A 15,844-nucleotide genomic window follows, 5' to 3' on the forward strand; every position below is an offset into this window, starting at 1 on the left:
ACTTAAAAAGATCTTGTTCTTAGCTAGAGAATTAACCTGAAATCTCGAGTATACAACCTGCATCACGAAGTGCGGATAACGAAAACATGACTTTAAACAAATGTAGAATGATTGCAAATAATTATTTTATTTGGTTTAAACGAAAATGACCTCAGAGTTTTTTCTTTGTTTTTCGATTGCCGGCATAAGTGAATATACAGTTTATTTCAGGTATGCCCTGACGCCAGACGACGAAGACACAAACACAAAACCAGAGTGACGGCCGAAGAGGACAATATCGCCACACGGACTTGGGGTCATTCACGTTTAACGTGCCTGGAGCAGCGGAGGTATGTTTTCCAGGGACCAGTACGAGTCTGGTCACGCTGGAGGGGTCCACCACTAGACGACGCAGGCCCGGGACATCGTTCCCGTTACATGTGAACTCCTAACTCTTCATTTCCTGCTGAATGTTGGAAAGAAACGTGGCGAATTTCCATTGATTGAACCGTCGTATCAACTGATTAATCAGAAGAAAGAATGGAAAATATCTTTCGTAAGCAAGCAAATAGGAAAGTATGAATATTCAAAGTTTCCGAGTGTGACACGTTATCTCCGCTAAGAAGCTTATGTTTTCGGTCGGAATTTTCATGGTGCTTTTTTTGTTTGTGTACAGCCTAGCGCCCACATCGTTTGATCAATTTTCACCAAACTTGATCAAAATATCGGACATCGTCTAACTTAAAACACGTTTAATTTTGGTAATATGTAAGTGGCATAAGTGCTATCAATTCATTAGAGCACATTTCGTTAAAGTACTTATGCAACAGCAACATTGCAGAGATGGGACAGAGATTGGAGTTTGGCTGATAGTGCAAAATCTATAAGATTTGTGATTGTTTTTTTGGAGGACCCTTCCGAAGAAGGAGAGACTAATAATAGATGCCCCAGCCTAGATGTAGTAACAATATTTCATGCATGTACGAGTTGTGGCTTTATATAAATATAAGGTACTTGAGTATCTTGACACGTCCAGGCAGAGGTATGCACTCTCAAGACTAACATGTTCTTTTTATAAAGCTGTCATAGATTGGGTATTTCATTTAGCAGGCAATGAAACGGCGATTGAAATCCGAACCTACATCTCTGGGTCTCCACCAGCCGAGTGCATTAACACACTTTGCATTTGCGCGTTTAATGCTGCCGGTAATTAGACGGCAGAGTCAGAAATCAGAAAACAAAAACCCCAGATGCCGGTTTGTTTTAATTATGTTATCGAACTATCTTCTTCTTTTTTCCTACTGGCCCCCTTTCCCTTCCTCCATACAAATAAAAACGAAAACAATATTATTATTATTCATAGATCAATAGCGATGGCTCCGTGGCATCAAGCACTTACTTTGGACACAGGAGTCCGGCATTTTCTCCTAATGGCCATCGTCTATCGCCATGGCAATCAGGAACATTCGAGCATGCTCGATGGCGCATCACATCAAGCATGAACGGATACACTAGGCGAAGGAGACCATCAATGTCAGGGTTGAGAGGAGCGTTTGCTATTAACCTCTCCACGAGCGCGGTAACCTTTTAATAAAAAGTGCTAACACCACGGGGAACCGGTTGGCACATGAGGTTGGTTCGGTTACACCTGTTGTTTATTGGATTTTTTTTTCTCTGCTTACGTAGTTATTAGGGAATAGCGGATAAGCAAGTAAACATGTTAGTAAAAATACCAGCATGTAAAATAGACGTTAAAGAGATGATGATTTTAGGGTGTCACCTCTTATCAAGGCCCTAGGGTCAATCGAGGATGAGAGTTAATGAGTGTCGGATAGACTGTGAGAAAACATCGGGATGATCGTTGATGGCGGAACTTGAGTAGGGTTTGATGAGAACGGCCCAACAAGAATTTATTGAAAACGACCATGTTATAGTCAGCTGGGAATGATGATCGTAATGATAATGATGATGCAGAAAGAAATAAGATTTTTCACTATCAGGCTTGTGGACGCCTGCCCGTCTTGACTTGAAGAGATTTGGTGACGAAGTTTGAAAATCGACTCGAAAAGTTATCCGCCCTTCTCCTCTTAAATCATCGTCCTTACAATTCTAGACAGTCGCTACAAATATCAAAGCTAAAAAACAAAAAACAAAAAAAGAAACAAAAAACAACAGCAACAAAAAAGAAAAAGAAAAAAGAAAAAGAAAGAAGATTCCCCCCCCCAAAAAAAAAACTCTTTGGCAATGACGGATAAATAGGAAAATTTTACTTCATTTTATTTTTTTAACTAATAAATTAAAATTGACAGAAATTACAAAATGAAAATAATATTATAGGGTTCAGGGTTGGGAACAGCAGCTACTCATCTTTTCCGGGCAATATATCTGCTTCATTGAACAGCGGGGATAATTCCTGTTTATCTTGCGATCAATTTTTTTTCCATTTGGCGGGCCAATGTTCGAACATTCTGTTCGAGTGTAAAAAGGAATTCGCCATAGCTGCGAACATTTTCGGTTTCCATGAGTCGTTTTCAGTCGAGTGACAATTTAAAAATTACGTTTAGTAAATTTGTTGAAAAAAGTCGATTAAAATCGTTTAAAAGCTCATAAGCGTAGCTTCTCCCTCATATTGAGCCTAGTTGATGGTCGGTTTGTTTATGCGAATGTCTAACTGTCTCATATTGATACCTGCTCCTCCGAATCATAGAAGCTTTACTCATTCGCATAAACATCTTTACTTGATGCCCTTTTCCCCTCTTCCCTTATTCAGCGCTTGAATTGTAAATGTCCTTCAGGTCGGTTAAGATGCAACACATTTGGCACATCTTTTTTTTTTTACATGGAGGTCACCACTTAACAAGGCCCGGAGGCCACTCAGGGATAAGGGTTATTGTGTGTACAGTAATCAATGAGATAGTATTGTAATAATCATTAGTATTGGGGGTTTTGATAGAGTGTCTTACTTAAGGGGGCGTTTTGTCAGGAATTTGTTTATGTTGCATTTGAAGACATCTAAGTTGTAGTCAGGTGGGAAATAAGCGAACGGAAGAGAGTTCCACAATCGTGCACTTCTGAGAAAGAAGCTCTGCTCATGGAATCTACGTTTTGATTTAGGCACAGATAAAGAGTGGGGAAAATTATTGACAGTAGTTTTAGCCAGACGGGTGTTTCTCGTGAAAGATTGGCGAGAGGGGACGAGAGATTGGAGCTCAGACGAGCACTTGCCATGGAAATAACGATAAAACAAGACAGGCTCGCAACCTCTCTTCTGTGGGAGAGAGGCTGCAGGGAAGAGAAAAGGGCATCCCCCACCAAACCACGAAGTACTCTGTCAAGGCAGGATAGGCTGTTTTTAGCAGCTCCTGCCCAGATGTGGGAGCAGTACTCCATCCTTGGACGTACTTGGCTAGTTTTGTTTGCATTAGTAACATTATTTGGATGTCAGATATATTTTACTTATTTACGCAAATGGCTTTTCAGACCAACAAGAGACAGGCATAACTTTCAACATATGTCACAGTTAACTTGGTGATTTTGTGGACCCAGTGTTGGATCCTGTTCGCCTTTGCGAATAAAATAAATAAATAGACATATTTCCTGCTCGGCTTAAAATTGGATTAAAATTCTTCTTTTAAAAATAGATAATGTAATTTTGAGATTATGTAACACACATACACACACACACACACATACATGTATATATTGTTTTAACAAAAGCAAGGCATTAAAGAATGGTTTGATAGCTACAAATAGTGTATTTCATCGTTCGTTACAATTGTTTCAAAACCATTCGAACAAATTTTAACCCTGTATCGTTCGAAAATTTTTACAAGAATAGCCTCTCATCAGACATTTTGAAAAAAAAAACACTTTTACAATGAACAATACGGAATCCATTTCCCTATTAAGGAAAACTATGAAAAAATATTTTACCTACATCTCTTCCTTCCAAGGTTTTTTTTTTTTTAAGATTTAATATATATATATATATATATATATATATATATATATATATATATATATATATAATGAGTAAATGGTAAAAAAACAGATAAAAGTGCTCAATAATACTGTAGAGCAAGTTATATTTTCATTACCGTTTTTGGTTTACTTAGTTACATGTGTTTCCATTACTAGAATCGAATTAACGGTCTGGTAGTTTCATCAGACTTGGCAGACTGAAATATTTATTATAATAAACTTAACTTGTTTGTTTATGTATGTATGCTTCTATGTCTCGCAAAAACTCTCGACAGAAGCGACGGATTTTCACGAGATCAGTATTATTTTGAAGCTCAAAAAATTGGCCCAAAACATTGATTCTTTCACCCTCAACTGGGTACTTTTCTACACGGAGGGGTCGCTTTTTTCGCCGATATTTTCTGAAAGTCATCGCCTCTTTTCGATTGTCTAGCCTTAATTTAAACCTTCGTCACTTCTAATTTGTTTATGGACGCAACAGCTAACGCGTCACGTTTTCTTTTTCATTTTCTTTCCTCCTTCGCAGTACGGGTTCGAGCCTGCCTGCCTACAACCATCATTTTTTTGTTCGCAATTTTCCTTTTTTTTCTCTTTTTTTCTTTTTTGCTCAACCAACACCCTTACCCACACCTCCATTTTCCTTTCAGCCTTTTGCGCCACGGGTTCGGGTCTGCCTGCCTACTACAACTTTTTTTTTGCTCAACACACACCTACAAACACCCGGGCAACGCCGGGCACCCAGACTAGTCTATTATAAGGAAGCCCGGGAGTTTTACCAGACTTGGCAGACTAAAATATTTATTATAAGGAAGTCTCTTTATAGTAAATATTTCAGTCTGCCAAGTCTGTTGAAACTACCAGATCGTTAATTCGATTCTGGTTGTGGAAACATATGTAACTAAGCGGATCAAAAACGGTAATAAGAGCATATCTTGCTCTACAGTAGTATTGGGCACTTTCTTCGTTTTTTTTTTACCATTTACTCATTATATATATATATATACACCTTATTGATATGTATATAATATATGTGTATATATATATGCATAGATATACATACTTATACTTATAACATATACATATCTGTATACACATATATCTTTAAGTACGTGTTAGCTTTTATTTACTTCGAAACTGACAAATCATAACTTAGCATAACTTTTATCTGCCTATATATATATATATATATATATATATATATATATATATACTAGCAGGCCTTCCAGCATTGCCCGATCGTAAAATACGCTTAAAATGATATTTTGATTAATGTAGATTTCGTATTTATTATTATATTATATTGGACCCAATATGTAGTAATGATTTACAAAGTTTAAAAAAAAAAAATTACTCGTGCACCATGACCGAGAATCGAAACCAAAGCGTTTAGCTTACGATTTACCTTTTCCTTTGACGTTAATGCCTGAGCTATGAAGACATGTTCGCTGCAAGGCTAAAAATTAAAACATAAACTAATAGCTATTATGTTATGCATGCATATTCGTAATGTCGTCGTTCGACATTCACCTGGCAAATTCCGTTTAATTTTCACACTTTTGCACCGACTGTCCCCAGCAAAAACCCAAATATAAAGTTTCGCATGGGTTCGAATACTCTATATATTAAGTTTCATGTCTACAGATCAAAAACTGACTGAGGAGTTTGGTAGGCAAAATTTGTTAAACAATAAACAAAAGTATATATATATATATATATATATATATATATATATATATATATATAAAGAGGTTTGTGTTTACTATAACATTTTTACGCAAATGTTACGCAAGTATAAATCATGTAGCATATCTGCATGCATATAACTTAAAATGATCACACCGTGAGAAAACTGAAAAGAACTAATAGCGAATTAATTAAAATAAATGTTTAAAAGAATATGCAAATTAGCTAGATCTGTTACATGATAAGGGCTGTCCCCTTTTCATGTAAGTATAAAAATGGAGAATTTAGTTTAAAATGAAAATGAAATAGAATAGGAGAAATTCGAACCTCGTAATCTAGTTTAGAAATAGATTACGTGTGAGAATTTAAAAAGGTAAAACAAACATTTGTTTAGAATATAGATAAAATATTCAAGGGAAGAATGTTAACTATCAAGTTTGTTATGAAATTTTAAATTGAAAGAATGCAGCTATAAGATAATGTTTTTAACATATTGAATATAGGTTAAAATTCCTTTTGTAGAAATAGGAAAAGTTTTGGACACGTATGTCCAGGACACGTGAAAGAATGCACATGTTTTAACATGTGTATGACGTCACGGAAAATAGAAAGTTGAAAGTTCTAGGAATAGAGAAAAACTTTAGTTAGAAAACAGTCGGTGAGAAAACTGAGAGGGAGTCAGACGTCTGGAAGCGAGACGTCACTTCAAGGAAAAATGTGAGACTTTGAATTCTTGGTGATGGAATACGGCCGTGTGAAGAATAAACCATCAAGTGTTTTTTGTAAAGCTCGTCTTGTGTCTTATGATTCTTACCAAAAAGGTAAAGTCCAATTGTATTATATATTTGTGCTATATGTCTTTACATACACGTCTCAACATCACCATGTCTGAACAGTCTGAACAATATCCCTTCACTCAGAGCTTTCTTCTTCTTTCATTCAACACAATTAAGGAATGAACAATTAAAATATAGGAATCTCTCATAACATGAAAATATCTCTAAGTCTCTCGTACAACAACTTCTCTCTCTCTCTCTCTCTGAGTCTTACAACATCCCTCACTGTAATAAGACTCTTTCTCAGCATCTCTCAATAAGACTCTCTCAATGAAGCCCCTATATAACAGATCTTTTGCAGATGAATGCAATTCCACGATCTATATATAACAAAGTTGTATTTTCTTTTTAAATAAATAGAAAAAAAGGATTTTTAATATGAATATCAATACACAATAAAAAAAAATGATAGGAGTATAGATGCACACATAAATTGACAGATCAAAATAATATCATACTGGGTCATTCCCAATATGGGGTGCATCAAATTAGTGAAAAGAGCAAATATCCCTACCAACATATAAGTAAACTTCTATTCCGTATAAATAGTGGAAGAATTCGTTCAAAGTATCGGAAAAAAATTAGATGTCATCTTAAAAAAAGCGGTACATTCCATCAATCAGCAGAGACAGGCTTAGTAATAGAGCGCCAGACTTCAGTGGTTTGATCTCGGTTTCGAATTTCGCTAGGTTTAGCCACGTTGATAAGTCCTAAGACGACGAAACACATGCCCGTGGATAATTATATTTTATAGTATACAACTAACCGTAAAACGCGAAGAAAAGAGATTAGATGATTTGGCATTTTAAATGACCTTTGTCTGAAAAAAAAAAAACGTTTATATTATTATTAGAATGTTAAATTGGAACTATTAATTGAATTAATAGATGCTATAAGCGACACGATGAATAAATAGATGCTACGAGAGGCGTTCCAAAAGTAATGCAACCTACTTTTTATTCCGCCCGAATGGATCAGACGAGATTGAAAATTGCATTGTTATGATGACTGAAAGTATGCATTCATGACCTGGACGTTTCACCTCTCTGTTGCTGTGTTAGACTCTAAATGAGCAAACTGTCACAAACGTGCGTCAGAAGCAAAGATGCATCATTGAATTCCCGCCAAAAGTGCTTCGAGAATGATAGTGACTATGTTGAAACATAAATTCTGGAGCACAAAAGGGAGCTCGTTTTAATGGTACCAATCCCGTCTAGGTAGCTATTTAACTTTTTGAGAAAAAATAGGAGGCATACTTTTGGAACAACCCTCGCATGAGAAAGCGCGCTCTGAACTCAATACGGAGTCATCGTTCATCGCTTTACTTTTGGAACGGCCTTTGTATAAGCGACAAAATAAATACTTCAATGCTATAAGCGGCACGACAAATAAATAGATGTTATAAGCGGCTCGATAAATAAAAAGTATTAATGACGATTAAGTGAAACTTCATACTAGATGAGGTTAATTAAGAGATTAGATTAGCGGACTTTATCGAATTTCCACTCCATCAATTTCATTTGATCTCAATTTTATTTCATTTCAGTTTTAATGTTTAATGGACAGACATGGTCGACTTGATGGAAGCCATAGTGGATTAATTTAATAGTCGAAAGGAGACAGAAAATTTTTATAGGAGAATCGACTTTTTTGCGATAAATGCCCTTAAAGTGTTTTATGTAATCATGTATCTTAGAAATCACATCTCCCGAAATGTCCTTGTTATACGCATGCGTAGTTACTTCGCTTTGATTTAATTCTGTATATCGACAGATAATCATAATCATACTGACTGGATTAGAATAAGGAAATCACCTTATCATATGAATAGGTTACTAGATTATTAACATTTCATTATATATATATATATATATATATATATATATATATATATATATATATATATATATTTGTTATTTTGTTTTTGCGATACTTTTTAAATGAATTCAATTATTTATACGAAAGTGCATTTTTACCTAAATGCGCGTTGGGAATAATTTCCCCTTTTACCAATTTGGTAATGCCAAACGACGATCGGCATATATATTGTTTTAAAAATATAATTATCCACTGACACGTCGTCTACGACTCATCAGAGTGGCTGAATCTAGCGAGCATATATATATATATATATATATATATATATATATATATATACTAGCAAAAGTACCCGTCATTGACTGGGTTCAAAAACAGCCTACAGAAAATGGACTCTGATTTATGAAAGTATGATAGGTTATGAAAAGGAAGGGTTGTAAATTTGGGTTGAATTTGGGGGTATCAAAACCAAAGCTAAATATGATGAAAGTAAAAATAAAATAGATAACCCCCCATAATTTATTATACCATACCTGTTCACACTGAAACACTTATCATAATATTCTGTGAATCTATATTAAAAAACCTTGTTAAACTTTGTGACATATTTCCATTCTTTGGAGGTCAGGCGCGGACGAACACCCCATAATTTTATTATACCATATTTCTTCAAACTGAAACATAATTATTAAAGTATAATTACGCAGATAGATATGAAAAGTCTTTATTAAAGTTTGTGCCTATTTCCATTCTATGGAGGCCAGGCGCGAACGCAGACCCCACAATTTTATTATACCATCCTTATTTAAGTTAAAACATACTTATCAAAGTATTATTATGTACATCTATATCAAAAACACTTGTAAGCGTTTTTTTTAATTTTTTATTTCCATACTTTGTGGATCCGGCGCATATGCAGACCCCACAATTTTAATGAACCACTGTTCTGCCAGATCAAACATACCCATTCCTGTGTCTCGATACATCTATCATTATATGTGATCAGTTTTTATAATAGTCAACCATATAGGAGCCTATTCGTGACCACACACACACACACACAGGTTTATAGATATATATTGTGATGAAACTCACAAAAGAAAAAAAAGAAACAACCAAAAAGAAAAAACAGACGGACGAAGACGGATGCATACTTGTCTGAATGTAAACATGCTGCATATATTATACACAAACACAAACACACACACACACACACATATATATATATATATATATATATATATATATATATATATATATATATATATATATATATATATAGCCTTTGAGATTTGAAAAACAATCACTCGACCGCCGGAGGGGGAAAATTTACTCGCCCCAAAATATTTTTACTCGTCCGACTTTATGTCTTTGTTTCAGTCAATAATAGTAAATAATTTTACAACAATTCAACAAATTACCGTGTGTATAATCTAACAAGAAAATATTTGTTTAACTCTTGTAAGTTAACTATTTTATTACTACAAACATTTCAGTAAATATTCAACAAAACGTTAAAATACAACACCAGTTTCTTTATATAGCATCATTCATATTATTGTTCCAGAGAAATAAGAATCATTTCTTCGGATGCTGATACAAATATCAAAATGACAATTGAAATATAAATAATTCAAGACTGTTTATTGGTACTGTTAGAAAACGAATATATCTAACTTTATACACAAAGAAAACATAATGTAATGAAATAAATATATTTTAAAATGCAAAACACATATTAGATTCATTTTTCATTAAAACATTTCAATATGAAGTCTCTAATTGAAAAATATTCTGAAACACAATCATCCCAGCAGCTCAAAAGAATCAGAAATAGTTACTTACAATAATTACTGAACAAAACTCGAAGCGAGATCATAATAAAAATGGATATTTAGCATCATATAGCATTGAAAATTTCAGCGAAATTTATATAGATTTACCTAGTAATTAAATAGCTTTGTTAATGAAACAATAAAGGTTTTTTATACATTTATTCTATATTTTTACAAGACAAGTCGAAATATTATATCATGTATAACATGTTACTAATAATCAGCAGTCTTGATATTTTTATGTGTTTACATTTTTATAATTCATTTCCAGATTTGTTTATATCCTGATACATTTCTATCGTCCCTGGAATAAATAATTTTTGTTTACGAAGAAACAAAACTGAAGCGAAAACTAATTACTTACTTGTTGTATAATTTAATTTTCGGTGCATGCTTGACGGAACGTTTTTTTCCTCTTTCAAATGTTCGTCTTTACTTTTGTAAGCATGAAGTGTATGTAGTTGTAGCGCCGAAGAATTTTTTTTCCAAATGAAGGCAACATTTTGACTACACGCCGAATGTGTAAATTTGACCTCTTATTGACCTTTAGCTTGACCACTCTTTTTTCTATACGACATTCCAACGGTCTCACAGCTAGAGATGAAAGAATTCACAAATGATGAGACATAGATCAATCTAAGTCACCGCATATTTGAGGGTCGTAAAATAAATGAGTTTTTCCTGTTTCTTTATTTAAAGAAACTTTATCGACTGGCGGGCGAGTGATTTACGACTTTTAGTGGCCCTAAGAAATTTTCAATCGACTGTGGCGATCGGTCGTGTAAAGTCTTAAAGGCTGTATATATATATATATATATATATATATATATATATATATATATATATATATATAAGTGAACGTATCTGTGTGTCTGTGTACATTTCCCTACGCAATAACTCTGTCAATTTTTAGTCTACAGACTCGAAATATGATATACAGGCTACTAAGATTTGGGAAAATCGATGTGATCGGTTTTTGGCCAGAAATTTGGCGATTAAGTGGTCAAAGTTCAACGATTTGACCTTTGAGAACCCTACCAAACTCCTCCGACAATTATGGGTCTACGCGCTTGAAATTTTAGATATAGGTTCCTTGGACATGGATCTAACTTAATAACTTGATTTGAGCCTAAAACAATAAATTTTAAGGGGTCATAAGGACTAGTGGTTGGTACATCAGTCCGTAAGTAAATCACAATACCCAATGAATCAGTGAATGATGTCTTTACAGAGATACAAGATGTTGGCAAGCGTGAGAAGTTCTCTAGCCCGGTAGAGAGGTCCAACTTCTTTACAATTTGAACATATTGTACTGTGTTATTCCTGCCGTACCTAAAAGAATGACAACTCACGTATCAAAAGATAATGAAATTTTCTAATTATCGGCGGAGGCGAACGAGTGGAGGGTATTAAAGAAGAAGAACACGCGGAATCGACGAAATGGTTTTCTCGGACCCAATCTCCAATCGAATCTCAATCTAAATTTATTTAGGTTATATATCAAGTTGTGATACCCAGGCAGACGCCCACTCTTTATCGTTTATTGTTTAGAGACAGCAAACCTGTGGGTGAGTGAGAAGGATGAAGCATAGGAGCGGTTTGGTCTATTTTTTACGGCATATCAACCCTTTTCGGGTTATTTAATGGCGAATCCATATATTTTGGAAGTAGCATTCAAGTTGCATTCAGTTATTTTGTAGAAGGTTTTTATTCTTCAAGCTCTTTTTATCGCCAATCGTTAATTTGTAGTGTTTGGTTGTTTTATAGAGGAGTTTATATTTTTATGTTCCTTGCCCCGTAGAACATGAATGGTCTTTGCAATGAAAGAGGAAAAGGGGTTACAGTCTTAATGTTTGGTACATTTTAAATTAGGAAAACCAGTCAGGAAGTGTGTGTGTGGGGGGAGGGGGTAGAAAGAGAAAGGGGAAATGGGAAGAAGGAAAAAAGGGGGGAAAGGTAGGTTGTTGTTTTTGTTTTGAGTTGTGCAGAACATAATTAAATTTTGCAAAAGGAAGTAGAAAAACAAAAAAAAAAGCATCAATGCTAGGTGCATTTCGTCTGATCTGTTAGCACCATCTGGTAGGAACCGCAGAGATTGATATTTCAAACTGAATAGTTAACTCTCTTCATCTCAATTTGGGTTAATTTATATAACGGTTTTGGAGTTCTCTCTTTTACGCCCAATATGCCTTATTTAGAGTGAAACGGAATAAAGAAAGACTATAATAATTGGATTCAAATGTATGTGTACATATATATCGATTTGTTTTTTAGCCGATTAAAATAGTTTCTAATGAGGTCAAAATTGAAAAATTGGATTTTGGCAGGGATAAATCGACTCAAAGTGTTTCTTGTACGCATGCGCATATATACATTTATACATTAAACTGTGTTAAATTTTAAAGTTTTGATAGCCATCTGTTCTTAGGTCATATGGTAGTGACCACTGGAGAGTTAAATGTTTTAGTTTTGATTCTAGATCATGGAACAAGTTATAATTTTTAAACTTTTGAAATCACTGCTATATATTGGGTACAATATAATAATCAATAGAGTATTGGTTATATATTGATAAATCCAAAATTTGCATAAATTAAAATATCATATCGACGTGCATGTCTCTCTCTCTTCTTTATATATATATATATATATATATATATATATATATATATATATATATATATATAAAGTTCAAACCATTAGTTTTAAACTAGCAGGACCTGTGGAAATTCTACGGTGCAAAAATATATTTAATCAACATATCTGTTTTGATAAAGCTAATATTTTTTTGAAAAGGGCATAAATTAGTCTTTTGAATAAAAAAAACAATAACACAGCAAATATAGGTTTATTAACATTTCTAGGAAAATAGTGTCTATTGTATTTTAAATATAAAACTGACTCAAATGAAAAATAAATAAGTAATAAATACCCGGAAAGTCATATTGTGCTACATAGTTCAATACAAATATTAAAATCACATTGTAAGAGACAGTCTTTTATTTACTCCTTCAGTCAATGACCTCTTGTCAGACGCTGTTCCTTTTTTGCCCTGTTTATTTCGAATGTTCCCTTTTTAGGTAACCTTTCGCCTACTTCTTTCTTTGGCGAAGAATCGTTGCAGGCTAAAATTGCTACAAATTTCTTTCTCACACCATTGCAACAATGGTTATATATATATATATACTATTATTATTATTATTATTATTATTATTATGATATTCAAAACCGATGCTACATCCAAGCGAGGTCACTTTCATATTCTTATCTAGGATTGCTAGATTGTCTCTTTTAAAGCTAAATTTCGCAAATTTGGCCTTTTTTGAAGCAGTCTGGCCTTCAAAGAATGCATTTAGCCTTTTTTCACAGCATAACGTATAGACTAACAAAGAAATAAATATGTAGAATATTGTAGAGATATTTCCCCCGACTTTTATATTCTAGAGATTGATGTAACAAAATGAATTACTCACCTGTTGGTAATAGGACCGATAAACGGGTTGGTGATCAGCTGGACTATGGCTTTGGACGCGAACATCATCCCAACGACCACGGTAGCGTGTCTGAGGAATTGATGCCTGCTCATTGGTACCGAAATTCGGTTGGATTCGGTCACATAGCCGACGGTCCAACCTTGCGGCTCGACCGTGACGTTCTCGCAGATATACGTGCTCGGCGTGGGCGGGGCATACGTTTTGGCGAATTTCTCGAAATATTTCATAAACCCCTCAGATTCCGTCTCATTGGCTACCCGTGTGGCGTTATAACAGATTGTCTCCACCACGGCCGGCTCGGACAGGTTGACCTTCACACGCCTCGTCTCGTTCATGATTATGTGTTTGCTTTGGATTTTATATAAGAAGTTTGGGATGATTGGAACTGAAAATCAAACAAGAAAAGAAACAAAAAATTAAGTAAAAAAAAAAAAATACATATAACAAAAAATGTTATTTTTATATCTCTGTCTACTATTATATAAAAAGAACTTTGTTTCTGTAAGTACGTTCCCTATGGACTCGAAAACGGCTGGGTCGATTTTATGAAATTTCACATAAAGGTATTTTATGTGCCTGGCAGTGTTTTTAAATAGGTTTTGTATTGGAATGTCTTCAATAAGTATGGACAATCGATAATCGAAATAATCCGATGAAAAAAAGGAACAAACGATTTTGACTAAAGTTAGCATCTTACAAAGCCTAATATCACAAGTGCATCTGAAAAGTTTTATTACCACACAAGCAAAAAGATTTAACATATAAAATCAACAGTCGGTTCTTTGATATGACAAGAGCGCGTTCGAAATGAATTGTTCTGTTTAGAGCACAACTGAAGCATGATACTTGACTTTTGCATTTTAAACTTTAATGCAAACCATTAGATATAAAAAATAATTTTATGAAATCAACAGTATATTCTCTACAGTGCAATGTAGACTACAATGTATTGTGGACTTAGTCATTGTGATAGGTACGCGAAGCTTCCTCCATGTGCATCGTGATTGGTCCCCAATCAGAGCAGGCAATCAATCGATTTGATTGAAAAATGGGATATTTCATCGATTTCGATAATAAAAATATGGGAGTGTAAACCATTCGTTGATCATCATTCAATCCCAAGCATCGTCGGGTCACCTTGCTAGTATCCACTTAAAATCTGCTTCTGCAGTATAATGGGGTTTCAAACATGCATTTTAGGTAAAAAAATACTATTTGCCACTCTTCAAGTTTTAAGTGCTTGTGTAAATCAGTGATCTTTTAAACGAACGCACTTCATGTGAAAACATTATTAGGTATTTACGTGTCATGTCGAAATTAGTACAAATTCCAAAAATTACGAAAAATGATCCAATACGAGATATTCTAAATCTATTTTTTACGCACACAAAAAAAAAAAATCATAGCACAGTTTGACATCTAATTTGAAATGTCGAATTTAAATTGTAAGCAAGGAAATTTGTCATGAGGAATTTGTCTCACAGACATTTTCTACATTAAAACAAATATGACAAAACTCGATAAATTCGTCGATATAGACTGCTTCATAACCCCCAAGAAATTTCAACAAAAGCCAAACAACCAACCAACCATGGTCCACTTCAGAATATGCCGCTGCCGTCACGCACAAAAACTACTATTTCAATTACTTTCAACGAAACAAATGTTCTGAAACTAAAGCCGCGTTTACGATTACCTGCATCCATTGCAAAAAGGTCATAAAGAACTCGAGAGTCATATGCTCAGTTTGTCAAATATAAAGTAGCTGAGCAGCAGCTTGGTTCCCGTGCGTTTTGGCTAATAATAATAATAATAATAATAATAATAATAATAATAATGATAATAATAACAATAATAATGATAATAACAATAACAATAATAATAATAATAATAATAAATAAATAAATAATAATAATAAATAAATGATAATAATAATAATAATAATAATAATAAATAAATAAATAATAATAATAATAATAAATGATGATAATAATAATAATAATAAATGATAATAATAATAATAAATAATAAATAATAATAATAATAAATAATAATAATAATAATAATAAATAATAATAATAATAATAATAAATAAATAAATAAATAATAATAATAAATAAATGATAATAATAATAATAATAATAATAAATAAATAAATAATAATAATAATAATAATAAATGATAATAATAATAATAAATAATAATAAATAATAATAAA

At 33.5% G+C, this 15,844-nt stretch overlaps 1 protein-coding gene across 3 annotated transcripts in view; it reads right to left on the reverse strand.

Moving 5' to 3' along the window:
* The window catches only part of LOC145242127 (synaptic vesicular amine transporter-like), an 802,797-nt gene that overhangs the window by 325,399 nt on the left and 461,554 nt on the right, over nt 1-15,844 (reverse strand). For all 3 annotated transcript variants that reach the window (XM_080105051.1, XM_080105049.1, XM_080105050.1), the window contains exon 5: nt 13,606-14,011. In XM_080105051.1, the coding sequence (XP_079961177.1) occupies nt 13,606-14,011 (406 nt within the window). The remainder of the gene's footprint in view (nt 1-13,605; nt 14,012-15,844) is intronic.

Source organism: Euprymna scolopes, chromosome 21, assembly GCF_053919585.1.
Source record: "Euprymna scolopes isolate OS-2025 chromosome 21, ASM5391958v1, whole genome shotgun sequence".
Lineage (NCBI taxonomy): Eukaryota > Metazoa > Mollusca > Cephalopoda > Sepiida > Sepiolidae > Euprymna > Euprymna scolopes.